Source organism: Rosa rugosa, chromosome 3 (genome assembly GCF_958449725.1).
Source record: "Rosa rugosa chromosome 3, drRosRugo1.1, whole genome shotgun sequence".
In the NCBI taxonomy this organism is placed as follows: Eukaryota; Viridiplantae; Streptophyta; class Magnoliopsida; order Rosales; family Rosaceae; genus Rosa; species Rosa rugosa.
In genome coordinates this window covers 57,952,918-57,967,484 of record NC_084822.1, presented here as the reverse complement: position 1 = coordinate 57,967,484, position 14,567 = coordinate 57,952,918, and the positions used below count along the sequence as shown (strand labels likewise).

General features: G+C 45.6%; 1 protein-coding gene across 1 annotated transcript; it reads right to left on the bottom strand.

Moving 5' to 3' along the window:
- Positions 1-9,239: 9,239 nt before the first annotated feature.
- On the bottom strand, positions 9,240-13,618 carry LOC133740765 (mechanosensitive ion channel protein 10-like). The gene is made up of 6 exons (XM_062168716.1): positions 13,003-13,618; positions 11,230-12,645; positions 11,005-11,125; positions 10,277-10,570; positions 9,998-10,200; positions 9,240-9,768 (listed from the first exon to the last, which is right to left on the bottom strand). Exons 2-6 carry the CDS (start codon positions 12,621-12,623, stop codon positions 9,528-9,530), a joined length of 2,253 nt encoding a protein of 750 aa, XP_062024700.1. The 5' UTR covers positions 12,624-12,645; positions 13,003-13,618; the 3' UTR covers positions 9,240-9,527.
- Positions 13,619-14,567: the final 949 nt, after the last annotated feature.

Here is a 14,567-nt window from a genome sequence, read left to right as displayed (position 1 = left end):
CTTACTTAGAGCCTAGCGAGAAACAGAGGCTTATTGACTTATTACTAGAATTCAAGGACTGCTTTGCGGAAAAGTATGAGGATATGCCTGGCCTGTCACCGGACTTGGTTTGCCATCAGCTACCAACACTCCCTGACAAGAGGCCTGTGAAACAAGAGCCGCGAAGAATGAATTCAGAGACTCAAATCCTCGTTAAAGAGGAGGTCGAAAAAATGCACAAATCAGGCATTATCAGGGTGGCCAAGTACAATCAGTGGCTATCTAACATAGTGCCTGTCCGAAAGAAGAATGGTAAGATGAGGGTCTGCGTAGATTACAGAGACCTTAATACTGCTACACCTAAAGATGTCTACCCCATGCCGGTCGCGGATATGTTGGTAGATGCCGTTGCGCGGCATGAATTACTGTCCTTCATGGACGGCACTGCGGGGTATCACCAGATTCCGGTTGCAGAGGAAGACAGACACAAAACCGCGTTCCGCTGCCCTGGGTTCGCGGGCGTTTTTGAATATGTGGTTATGCCTTTTGGACTGAAGAACGCTGGAGCGACTTACCAAAGAGCCATGAACCTAATCTTCCATGACATACTTGGAAAGATTTTGGAGGTTTACATTGATGACGTGGTTGTCAAGTCTCAGAAAAGAGGGGATCATATCACAGACCTCAGGAAAGTATTCGAGCGCATGCGACAGCACAAGCTTAAAATGAATCCTGCTAAGTGCGTTTTTGGAGTTCAAGCAGGAGACTTTCTGGGGTTCATTGTCCATCAGAGGGGAATTGAGGTCCCTGAAGACAAAGCGAGCGCAGTTATCAACGCATCTCCGCCACGCACGAAGAAAGAGCTACAGCGCTTACTTGGTAAAATCAACTTCCTGAGACGCTTCATCTCTAACTCTGCAGGTAAGATCCAGCCTTTCTCTCCTCTGCTGAAGCTGCAGGGCCAAAGCGAGTTTGTCTGGGAACATAAGCACCAAGAGGCTTTTGACAGAATCAAGGCCTACCTGGCGAGCCCGCTAGTGCTCGTTCCTCCTAGGGCTGGATTTTCATTAAAGCTATATATATCAGCAGCTGAGGCTTCTATTGGCAGCCTACTCGCCCAAGACGATGAGGATGGTGTCAAACATGCCATATTCTACCTTAGTAGGACACTCACAGACTGCGAGACAAGGTACACTCCAATGGAAAAGCTATGTCTCACATTGTACTTCTCAGCGTGCAAGCTGCGCCACTACATGTTATCCTTTACCACTTGTATCATCGCTCAGACTGACTTAGTCAAGTACATGCTATCGCGACCTATTCTGAGAGGCCGCATTGGCAAATGGGTGTTAGCTTTATCTGAATTCTCACTACAGTATGTGCCACAAAAGGCAGTAAAGGGACAGGCTATCGCAGATTTCCTCGCGCACCACCCTACCTTAGACATCCCTATAGTGAAGGAGTTAGAAATAGCAGCTGTGGCCATCACTCGGCCAGATTTGGCGCGCATCCCAGAGTACGCTATTTTGTACCAAGCCACAGTCTCCTTACAGCCCTGGATCCTATACTTTGACGGTTCAAGAACGGAAACGTTAGCAGGGGCTGGGATTGTTCTGGAAAATCCAGCGGGCGATCGGTTCTCTTATTCTTTCCAGTTGGAGTTTAAGTGTACCAACAATCAAGCAGAGTATGAGGCCCTTATCATTGGCCTAGAGGTTCTGCTAGAGTTAGGGGTGAGGGACGTTCAGGTACACGGCGACTCTTTGCTCATAATCAACCAGCTCCAAGGAAAGTACAAGTGTGAAAGCTTTTTGCTCATACCCTACATGCATCGTGCCATTGAACTTCTAGATCAATTTGACGATGTAGACTTGGAGCACATACCTCGTGAGCGCAACTTTGCGGCCAATGAACTCGCTCAATTGGCTACAGGCATTACATTGAAATATGGCGTTCGCGAGCGCATTCTGAAAGTCGAGCGCCGCACACTGCCTTCGTGGCTCGTGCGGCCTGACCCACCAGACGATCCAGTCGTCGCGGTCCTCGAGCCTATCGACGTTGATTGGCGCATACTGTTGATTGACTACCTCAAGCAACCAGATCTTACAACAGACAGGAAGATTCGTTTCCTTGCCTTGAATTATTTCCTTCGAGGTGATGAGCTGCGACGACGTGGAGAAGATGGCGTAGACTTTAGATGTGTCTATGGCCGCGAAGCAAAACGATTAATGCGCGAAGCGCACACAGGAGTATGTGGAGCCCATCAAGCGGGCCCCAAGATGCGTTGGCTTATCAGAAGACATGGGTTTTATTGGCCTAGCATTTTGAAAGATTGTATCGCATTCGCGAAAGGCTGCCAAGACTGTCAGGCGCATGGTCCGGTGCAGCACATTCCCAATATTCCCATGCAACCCATTATTAAGCCTTGGCCTGCACGAGGCTGGGCTTTGGATTTGATTGGGATGATTCACCCTCACTCTTCGCTCCAGCATAAGTTCATCATTGTGGCCACTGATTTCTTCACAAAGTGGGTTGAAGCTGAACCATTGAAGGAGGCTTCCGGCGCTACCATTCATCAGTTTATCTTTCAGAATATTATTTGCAGGTTTGGTATCCCGGAAGTGTTGGTCTCAGACAGGGGGGCAGCGTTTATGGGCGGTGATGTAGAGAAGCTTGTCAATGAGTTGGGTATTCAGTTTGTCCACAGCACACCATATTATGCCCAATCCAATGGTCAAGCAGAGGCCAGTAACAAGATTATTATCACCTTGCTCAAGAAGATGCTGGTTGAAAACCCCAGACAGTGGCACGATACGCTGTATGAAACCTTATGGGCGTATCGTACCTCCAAGAGGAATCCCACTGCTACAACCCCCTATGCGCTAATGTTCGGCCATGATGCAGTCTTACCTTTGGAACTCAACGTCCAATCTTTGCGCGTCCAAGATCAGCATCACTTGATCGGGGAAGATTATGTTCAGGCGATGTGGCAAGAACACGAAGATCTCAGCGAGCAACGCTTGGCAGCTTTGGACAACTTGGTCTTGGAAAAACAGAGGATTGCTCGCGCCTATGACAAGAGGACACGTGGTCGTAGTTACAAAGAGGGTGATTTGGTTTGGAAGGCTGTTTTGCCTTTTGGCGAGAAGTTGACCGGTCGCGGTAAATGGACTCCGCGATGGGAAGGACCCTTCGTTGTTCATCGCATTCTGGAGCGCGGGGCCTTTCACCTCAAAGATTTGGATGGCGGCCTCCACCGCAATCCCATTAACGGGCGTTTCCTGAAGAAATACTACCCTAGTGTTTGGGAGTTTGACGATCCACCGGATCAACCTCCTTCTCAGACAGGGGGGCAACCTTAGTCTACCCAGGTTCGCTTCGTCCACATTCAGGCCTTTCCTGTGGCCTTAGTATCCAGTACTTGCTTCACCTACGCATACTAGGGGGGCAACACTCTGTACATTGAGGCCTTATACCTGAGGCCTTTTTCGTTCATTCAGGCCTTATTTGAGGCTTTTCGTTCAAATATTTCAAATTTCAATTTCCATGTTTCTTTTCTTTGACATTATGGTGTTAAGAATGCATGTAATGGCCTATACCTGAGGCCTTATTTTATACTTTGATTTGCAAAAAAGTGTTAAAAACTTTCATTCATAAAGTGGTTTTGCGGCCAAAAGCAGTACAAAGTGCAAATCAAAATAATTACATTTGCGGTTTACAAGGCCAGAAGTGGCTTAGAGTAAAAACCATAAAGTTACAGATCTACTGAGAGTTTCTGGATCTTCTGGCAGCAAAGGGGCTGTGCTCGGGCATTCCTACTCTCCCTCTCTTCACCCACATGCCTCCTCTGCTTTGAGTTGCAAACCGCTACCGTCTGTACCGGACCAAAAAGGAAGGAAATAATCCATCGCAACCCTTTTGGGAAGGATTATCCTCCAGGATGGAGATGGTCTTCACAGAGAAGCTCGACTCACAACCACATCTACCTCCAGGGGAAAAACATAAGTCACGTAGTCAGACCCTGGAGGCAGGCTACGGAGCAAGAACCGGCGACCCATATTGGTCTTCCGCCCTTCTTCCTCCTGCTCCACGCGGGCAGTCTGAGAGAGGAGACCCCTCAAAATCTGGTTCCGCCGCTACGGGAGCACCACATGTTCTTTGGTCTGAATGAAACCGGTGGATTTCACCGCGACTTCCAGAGACCAAAGACATGAGGTTGGACCTGAGGTTAGGCCATAAGACCTACCCAGGTATTGAGGTTAAGCCATAAGGCCTAGGAATTTGAGGCTAAGGCTAATATCGTGAGGAGAAGATCGTAGAAACTGGAGAAAGAGAAGTAGAGATTGCGATACTATTTCTAGGAAAGCCATATTGCGTTTATGTCTATCATCTCTCCAGAGTGCAGGTATTTATAGCGCCAATCTCAGTGGCCTCAACCGTACGATGGGCAGTTGTGATATTCTCACTGTCATCAATGAGCGTATCAACAAGGTTAAATGCGAAGATCTCGGAAATGAAGGTAATTGAAAGCGCGTGGGAGACGGGGCAGTCTCCAAGGAGGTAACTGCTCCATTTCGAGATTATCTTTTCAATCTTTTCAAACGGTTTTAAAGCAATAAAGGCAACTTAAAGCGTTGAACCGTTTGAGAGAATAAGTTATTATTTGGGCCAAGCAAAGTGGGCTAAATAGTAAGTTAATAATAATAATAATAATATTGTTCATACAAAATATGGGCCTAATTCTAGGGGCCCAAAAGTCTTCGGCCTGCATGGGTCAGGCGAAGGAAGAGTTCGTCCAAACGAAAACTGGCATCCGCAGCAGCTTGTGCGGCTTGTTGGGCTGCCACGCGTGCCTGAGCCAGTTCCTGGGATAGCGTCTCGAGAGCAGCGAGGGGTTGTTCCAACTGAGGCTCTGTATGAACGAGCATAGCAGTAACATCGGTTAACCGGGCTTGAAATGCCTGAATTTGGGACCTCAAGTGGTTCCTCTCGAGCGTCAGTTCCCTGATGAGGTTAGCTTGGTCACCCAAGAAGTCACGCGCGGTCTCCGTTTGCTGAGTAAGGTTCTGATAATGCATTTCGGTCTGCCTGGCTTGCGCACTCGCGACTGCCCGCTCGTTGAGCCCTTGAGGAAGATCCTGCAACAGTTGATCGATTTCCTGGAATTGTTCCTCAGTGATGGCTCCCTCGCGGAGGAGCACCCTCAAGTATTCTAAGACCCTCACAGGCGCACCAGGAATCAAGATATCAGGGCCCAGGAAGCGGCGAAGGCCTTCTCTGACTTCATCTACGACCCCAGGGGGGGTCACTTCAAGTACACGAGCTAACCTTTCCAAAGTAGAGGGAGTAGGAGGCTCAGCGACAGGGGCCTCAGGAGGTTCAGCGATAGGTACTTCTGGCACTGGTTCAGGTACCTCCGGCGCTGGTTCAGGAAGGTCTTCCAATTCTTCAGCTTCAGCGACTTGGGGGGCAGGGGGAGGAAGTTCCTGATCAACCACGTTAGGAACAGGCTCAGCAGCTTCTGTTTCTACTGCTCCGATTACATCGTCCCCAGTTCCAACGACGTTTGGAACCTGGAAGAAGACATTATCAGAATACTTGAACCAGGAAATAATGATGAAATAGTTGGTTAGGGGGAATACCTCTTCGATTGGGGGCTCATATACAATGATCGCTAGCATTGTCTCTGGGCTAGCTTCGCTGGGAACAGGAATGTCGCTTAGTTACTCGCGAGGTGCATCCAGTAGCAGTACTCTATTTTCAGCCTCCGGCGAGCTGTCATCTATGATCTGCACTGGCATCGAGGCCAATTGTGCATTATCTACAGCGCCCGCAGGAGGTGGAGAGTGGTTCACAACAGTTGGCGCTGGAGCTTGGGAAGCAGATGTGCCTTCACCAACAGTCGAAGATCCTTCTTCAGCATGTCTCGAGGACCTGTGGCGAACCTGCGAATGAGGATTGTTACAGAGTCGCACAGGATGAAAAGAAATTTCTAACAAGTGCTTAGTGTGCTTGTGTCTTACCAGTCGGTCAGCGATTGGTTCATCCTCTGCCCACAGGTCAGTTCGAGGATCAGAACGAGCGCGCTTCCGAGCCGAGAGAGCTGCGATCTGTTAGAGGCAGGGGATTAGGTATGACTCGTAAAGGAAGCATGACTTGTACAAACAGAGGGCTCTTACCGTTTGCATGTCATCATCATCAGAGGAGGATTCTTTGTCCTCAGGCTCTATCATTACTGCCTTTTGCTTCCCAGACCGGCCAGCGACTTGGGAAGCGTTGGCTGCGCGACTGCCAGAGAGTGGCGCGCTCCCCTGGAAAAGCAAAGTTTGAATTTAAAGGGGGAGGGATAAAAGAACAAAAGGGACAAAACATGAGTCAAGATTAGTTACCTCTTGAAGGGGTTCGCGGATTACGATACCAGCTTGGGCCTGACGTGGGGCTCGCGCGGGTCGCGGAGCCGGTTCAGCAGGAGGAGGAGGAGCTTGTGCAGCGTCTTCAGGGATGCGAGCAAGTTGATCAACGTCGGCGGCGTAGGGATATCGCAGTTCCCCGAAGATGGCAGCGAATACCTCATCGTGCTGTTGCCGCCAGCAGTTAACAGAGACTTCTGCCCACCATGCATCATATCCTTCCTCAGTCGCGTCCACAGAGTCAATCTCTTTGGCCCAGTCAGGAAGATCAACCAGCGCGAGCGTGCTTTGTGCTGGCGGAGGCCCAGAAAGGGGCCCAATTCTACGCCAAGAAGTGTTGTAGTTCCAAGCATCATATAGAGGGAATGGCACTAATTGGACAAGACCAAGTTGACGAGCGAAATGGTTGGGAGCATAGAGCTCATAACTGAGTTCGTCAGCGGCAATCCTGATGTCGGAACATGAGATCGCGCGGCGAAAAGCCAAGCGCGCGCGATCACTGTAGCGAGAGGCGCCAGGGAGGAATCCATGTTCAAGCGGAACTGGGAATCTTCTACTCAGCACTAAGTCGCAGTACGGCATCTCGTGCAGAAAGTACAAGTATGTGAAGCACTCAAAATAAGGAGGGGATGTGTACCTTTCGCCGCGACTGAGCCATCGACCCAAGAGTTGGTCAGTAGGCGGAAGCAATGGGATGTCGTCGCGACGAAAGTATGGAAAGTAAATTTGAATCCAGAAGTCAAGGATCCAAAAGGGGCCAGAAATGCTAGTCTCAAAGGGATGCATTGTGGCTTGATACAAAGTACGGTAGAGGGCACCTAATACTGGTTGTCCTAGTCCCACACGGTGGCCGTTGTAGAGGGCCGTCGCCAGAGAAGTCCAGGCACCAGTGGGCTTACAGGAGCAAGTGCAGAAAATAAATTTACAGAGCCAGTACTCCAAGAATGCAATCCCGCCAGTCGCATTGTGCTCCTGGCGGTAATAGGCCAGCCACCGCGGATAAGAGCTGCTATGAGCGCCGCGACCATGTTGGGCCATGGTGGAGGTGAAAGTATCAAAGTCGAATTGGCCATGCAGATAGGGTTCACCATCAATGGGTAGGCCAGTAATGGTGAGAATGTCCAATAAAGTGACACTCATTTGGCCAAATCGAAAATCAAAGGTGTTGGTAGCAGTGTTCCAGAAACAAAGAAAGGCAGCGAGTGGCGAACGATTGCCACCGCGCGGAAGACGAAAACAAAGATCGATAGTATGGGTGATACCTGCTGCGTTCCAGCGGGCTAGATCGCGAGCGCGTGCTTCCCGGTACCAAGAAAGCTCTTCCGCACTGATGGAGGATGGCCAATGCCCTATTTTTGATCGATGATTAGGGGCACTCCAACTGGTAAAATCCCCAGGAGTCCTTCGGAGGACGGGAATGGGGCGACGAACAGGTAGACCATAAAAGGCGACGGCGTCGGCCGGGAAAGCATCTCGCGGCGTTGGGCCCAGTCCGGCATGGTGGTTCGAAAGTCGGAGGAGCAGAGGTCTTTGGATGGTGGTCTGGAGAATCAGGCTGGCGCCAATCCCAGTTCCCCAAGAGCGTGCAGCCTGTTCATTCAGTTCTTCTTCTTGGTCGATAACCATCTTTTTCGGGGGAGCCATTTCTGGGTTTCGAAAAGGAAGATGTGTGCCAAGGAGGGTTTCTGGGTTTAGGAGACTAAAAGAGTTTCTGATGTGACAGGTCTGAAGTGGCTGCGGATTTAAATAAGAGATTTTGTGAGGGAAACGATGCGACAAAAAGGCGTTTCGCGAGTGAAAAGACGCAACCCTCATTAATGACATCGTTTCGAGCATCGAACGCGTCGTTTTAGTCCCCTTCAATCAGTTACACTTTCATGGGCCTGATTTCGAGGCCTGGGGGGCAATGTTTGAGCCCAAAAGTAATTTTGGCAATATCCTTCAGTGGATCTAGCACAGCGGGCCGATACCTGCGGCCCAAAAAATAAACATACTTGGTTTTGGGTTACAACTCCGCCTATTCCGGAATCCATGAGGAGAGCGAAGTCCTATTGGAATCAAGTAATAGAGATTGACTAGGAAACTCCAGTCAATAATCCTTCTACGACAAGGAACGGTCGAAACCCTAGGTATATATACCAGGTTTCGAGGACAGATTAAAGACCTCTCTCATATCAATCAATCCTAGCGATTACAAAGCCTCCCCGGAGCAAACCTTCAACCTTGTTGAAACCCGGTGACCGTGCGCCAGTCCTAGTCTCTCCAAGAGCCGACTGTCAGCATCACCAGACCAACCCGGCGACCGCACTTCCAGTCCCAGTCTCCCAGCGAGCCGACTGCGAGCGCAACCGCCACCGTTACTACCAGCGAAGCAAGGGTAACGCCCTCGCAACCCAGCGAAGCTAAAGTCACGCTTTAGCAAAAAACCCGTGCTTCTCCCAACTTCCCAGTGATTGCTCTGCTTAGTCTACAACACTAAGTATCGATTCGGTGAACGCAAGAGACCACAACCAAAGTCCTTATCCGTAAGGCAAAAGTCCTTTTCCGAAAGGCTAGAGAAGAACCCTGTGACGAGGTTGGTGCTCTCCTCGTCCACAGCGCTTGAAGAAGAAGTCAGGTCAAGGGACTACCCCAACGACTGCACCCCGCGGTGCTGGCACGCCTGCGCAATCACTCGCTCAAAAGAGACAGTTTGCAAGCCAACTGGTTTTGGAGCCAAACAATCTGTAATTTGATAGTAACAATAAATCCCGCGGCAAAGCGCGGGTGCTATTGCTAGTTAAATTCGAAAGCTGAAGTAAGGAGGGCAGGACTGGAATTTGGATCATTAATTTTTACCAGGAGTCAAGCATGAATATGGTAGAACGTAATCATGCATGCTTCAGTCCAAAGAGGAAACACCAGACTTTGACCTTCTGGCCCAGATGAAGAATTGTAAGGAAAAAAGGTACTGTTACCATAGTCAAAAAAGAAAATACATAATTTATATCATATCTGATCTGAATCCAGAGCATTAATCTCATCTGTCAACTGAAAACAGTAGTACTTCTAACAAAATCCTACTCCGCCAAAAGGACAGTAAGAATAAATTGAAAAGCTCATAACCGGGCCTTCCCTTTACCCTACGAAAAATCAATCTCATTTAGTTTCAGTGAGACGAACTTCTAGGGGCAGCAGATAGTATGTAATGTGTAGGTCCTCCAAACATTTCTTCAATGCCATGACCATTTCACTTCTCCGCTTTTGCTTTTCTCCCCATTCTTGAAAGTTCATCGTGTGACTAAAATAGAGTGCCAGCTTTAACTTATTCACATTTTCGATCTCAAGCACCACAATTTGGTGGTTTGGATGCCAAAGCGTCGGATTCCCCTCCACATACCTGTACAATCAAAAGTAAATTGCAAACGTGTAAACAGAAATGCTCACTTGTGTATCATGATTGCTGGACTCTTGATTTAGACTGTTGCTCCAGTGCAATCATGTGTGACTGTGCGGTGCAGTCTGTTATTATTACCAATCCGGATGCATAAAAACATGAACTTAACAACACATTTTCACATATGTATATGCTTATAAACACACAGGAGTAAAAGCTTCGATTGACTTACTCCTTTACTTTCTCTCTCAGCTCGCCTATCTTCTTCACTGGTGTAGTAAAAGCAATTGAGAACTCCACATTATCGCCCATATTTGAACTTCTGTAATAATTGCTGATCGGTTTTGTGGATAAAACTGAATTGGGATAGTATACCTTTTCTTGATTGAGTTTTAAGAAGACTGTAGTTAAGATGTTCATCTCCTCAACCATTAACTATTAAGGGTACCATGTATTAGAAACTTGATCAACATACAACAGAACACAAGGAAATAAGAGTTCTGTAAGTTACCTGAACGCCATCAATAACGCAGCGGTCACCAACATCAAATGGATGCATTACAAAAACGAAGATAATAGCTTCGAATATAGTCTTGCAAGTGTTTCCAAACATAAAAGCTGCCACTACGAGCTGTGATGAGAGGAAGACAAGTACTTTTGTAGTTGCAATTTCCATCAACAGAAGCCACACTATAATGGTAATAATAACCAGGACACTAGTCACAAGTTTGTTCAATTGTTTTACGGCTGTTTTGGTGTCGGTTAATGAATGAGCTAATGCTTTGCGACCATTGTAGACCTTCACCTGCAAAAATCACAAGGAAAACATAGTTTCACCATTCAATTCAGAAAGAATCATCTAAGCACAGGAACTCCAATAACTCATTTGTGGTAACAATTCAAGTTATTGAATATACTTTTCCTTTCATTCTTTATATTTTAATCTTGCAGTTATTTTTATAGGACTATATCAGATACAACTGAACGAGTACTATTTAAGTCTCCCTTTATGCATACACAGTGAAGGCAAAGAATGTATATAGAAACAGACTCAAGTTATCACATCTTATTTCTTTATCCCCTGGCTATGTTTACTTTTAAATTGAAAGATGTGATCACAAGTAGAACTCCATGACTAGAAGACCAATGCAAATATTATACGAAACAAAAGCCATGCAGAAGCTAAAAAAGAACTACAACTACATGTGGAAGTCAAGAGACATAAGTGGAAGGTCTTACCACCCACTCTGTTAGAGTTTTTCTATCAACTTGCCCAGTCTTTTTTACGTCAATTAGCGGCCACACAAGCTCCACTTCTTCCTCAATCATGAACCTCAAGAGGTCCCACTCCTCAATGTAACTACTTGGGGGTAAGATAATTAACAAAAGTATGGAAAGGTCAAGAAATTATTCAAATAAATAAAATATAAATAAATAAACACTTCATCAAGATAGTTTTCTCACTTAGCACCCAGCGGAGCAACGTTAAGGAATATGTCATAGGCAGCAGCAGTTGCTTCCATCTCACTGGTAATCTCCTTATCTCTCTGTTCATTCAGACCCTCCATCTCATCCAATGTATGGGAGATCGTGGACAGCCCTGAACTAGTTACTGCATCCACCAAGACCTTCATGGTCCAAGAAGAAACCTTCTCTTGCTTTATCTGTTGAAGCTTTGTCATGTCAATGACCTCTTTTTCCTTCCCAGCCTTTGCCTTCTTTGTCGCTTTGTAACTCAGTTTGCTAGTGCTCGGTGATTTCCCACTGTTCCTATCAGCCTCCTCCATAAGCGGATGCCCCGAAAGTGTCTGAAGCACGTACTGATGGAAGATTGATTCTTGAATTCTATCAAAGAAGGTGTTCACATGGAAACTAGATGCTAAGATCTTAAGCAACAATGTTTTTAACAACCATAAAAATGCCCCAATGAGAAGTGAGACAATAGTCCATGTAACATAATTTAAAATCTTGGTGGTAGTCTTTGACCGCTTAACCCCACGATTGAACAACAGTAGCCATGTGAGAAGAACCAGAGACAACCACAAGAAAACCTGAACACTCTTCTTCATTCCATGAACAAAATACAAAACCTTCTTCCGAAGCAAAAAATTGCACTCGATCAGAAAAACTATCAAATGCATAACCCAATTGGTAACCAACATGCCACTGAATATCACCATGACAAGCACACACCATTTCCAAATCTCCAAGCCCCAAACCATATAATTCTCTAGTTTCTCCACAGTCAAGCTAGCCACTAAACAACCCAAAATGCACAGGAAAACAATTAACTCAGTCAAGATTATCTTGTTCATTTTCCCATGCTTATCTCTACTCAATTTAACCTTCTTGTAAATCTCTTCATCCTCCTTATCTTTGGTCCTGCCTGGAGACGCATTCCTATTAGAAGAGATGGATATGGCCCTAGCTCCTGATATGTTATTTGGGGAAGCCCTACTGAATGAAGCCCCCCTATATGGGGAACCAACATGATCTGAACTACCATCTTCATTCAGAACAGGCGATGGTTCACCAAATCTTGACTTGGGTTTGGAGATAACTGACCTATTAAATGACTTTCTCCTATTGATGCTCTCATTGCGGGCGGGGGGCCTCGGAGGCTTACCGGGGTTGGGACTGGCTCTTGAAACATCCGGTGAAGGAAACCCACCGAACCTGGTACTACTAGACTCAGTGGTCACTCCCAAGTTCACTTTGCTTTGCTTGGTTGAAGGAGACCCTTTACCTTCATACGTCCCAACATTTTGAACTTCCACTATAACTTCACCTCCATTCGCAGATTGCTTCTCCGACATGCTTATCTCGCCGCCCTTTGAAGCTTTCTCTGCGGCTTTCATTAAACCCCTATCACCTTAAACCCTGATCCAACAAAAAGCTAGCATTAAACCCCTAAAAGCAATCAACCCAAAAAAACATCCCCACAATGTAAATTAAGAGACACCAGAATCAGCATCCTAGTTAAAAATCTAAACTTTTCAACACTTTCCAGAAGATACTTTCCCCTTTTTTTCAGAACGCAGATCTCATTCTTTTTCTTTCTTTCCTTAAAGGTCTGAGATTTATAGTAATGGCTTTCTAACAAGACAACAAAACAACAAAACAGCTAATTCCCCAAGTACAATAACTGAAAACGAAGCTACATTCGCGCCAAAACGATCAAATTAAAAATCAACTTTTTCCATAGCAGTGAGAACACTACGTTTAGTGTACTCTCACCTGGGTCAATAGAATCGGACCAGATCAAAGCTATCCACGGAGCACCCACAAATGAAGAGATGGGAAGATCATTTTGCTGGAGTGGGATTGGTTGTTGATTCAGTACTGCAGAGAAACACTAGTCAACTGGGCTTGTAGAACAAAAAGTATTCACCTTTATCAGAAAAGAAGCTGTGTTCTTTAGCTATTTGAAGACTAGAGATTGGTGTGCTTGTTGGGTTTTCATTTGGTAACTAAATTTTTGTGGTCTCATCTGAAAACTTGGATAGAAGAAGATTATGATGAAAATCTTGGAGATGTCTAGATCAGTGTGAAACTGAATGACTAGACAAGGTAGGGTTGGCTGTCCCAAAAATAGAGAGGCTGCAGAAGTCAGGGACAGAATTGAAACAGAGGAGAGGAGAGGAGAAGAGGGTTCAAATGTTGAGGAAATGCAAATACAAATACCTATAAAGGAGTGAAACTAACACGTGGTTTCCTGCAAAACTGGAAGAAATAATAAAAACAAATTTTGGTCCTCAGCAACTTATGAAAGTAACCTACAGGAAGAACAATATTGATTAACGTGTGACCGAGTGGGGATGCCAGCTTGGGAACTGACACTCCTTGAAGGATACCATAGAGAACAACCCTCAAATTCTTATCATGATGATAGATTTTCATGATATATGTTTGGAATTTTTGATTCAGAAGCAAGCATTATCATATTACATTGTGTTACAACTTTTTTTTTTTCGATTAATAAAGAACTTAATTTTTTTTTTTGAATAGGATAAGTTATTTATATTACCGGAGTTTAGTCTTATCAAAGTCGAGAGAGGAAGACCATGCTCTTTGACTAATATTTAGATCATGGCCGGTTTCTGACAATTAGACTTAGACTAACATGTAGTTGGTGGATAAAATGTTTTATTTTTGTACAAAAGAAAAAAAAAATCTTTTTTGACTGTTGATATAAGTTTCATGTACAAATTGTATCTTGCTCTTATCAAAAAATTTGAGAAGGATATAATTTCTCGAGTTCTTGGGATCGATCGAGTTAAAATAATTGTTGATTTGCATTTGTAAATGGCTTACAGCTCAGGTGCAGTGCTGGGTGTTCAGGACTTCAGGCCAACAACCACGTATCAAGTACCAATACAAACAGTTCTCGTCGAGACTCATGACTTATTATCATTAGTTTATGTTTTTCCATAAACTAATCAATTAAAATAAAGCAAATGATAGCTCATGTCTGTAATTTTGATATATCGACGTTAACTAATTGATAATAATGACATGCAGATACAGGACTAAAAATAAAGTGGGACCCAAAAAATGGTCTGTACTTTTGTTTTTCCTAGCCCCTAGTGTTGCTTCAGGGCATAGTGTGATTTAGTACCAGTACAGTACGATTAGCTAGTGGCCATCTTCATGCTCTGGCCCAAAACAGAAGAAAACGATGTGCATTTCAGAAACTCAGAAAGAAGGAGCACGTTTCACCGTTAATGCATGTCCAATTGGACCCAAAACATGTGGTGCCAGTTATAGTCCGGAAACGTCGACACTTCTACATTTGTATCTCC

Excerpts from the sequence above, each read along its gene's own strand:
- LOC133740765 (XM_062168716.1), bottom strand. The coding sequence starts at position 12,623 with ATGAAAGCCGCAGAGAAAGCTTCAAAGGGCGGCGAGATAAGCATGTCG. Across the intron at positions 11,126-11,229 it reads GTTGCTCCGCTGGGTGCTAA|TTACATTGAGGAGTGGGACC; the intron begins GTGAGAAAACTA and ends ACCCCCAAGTAG. Across the intron at positions 10,201-10,276 it reads GCGTTATTGATGGCGTTCAG|TTAATGGTTGAGGAGATGAA; the intron begins GTAACTTACAGA and ends TACCCTTAATAG.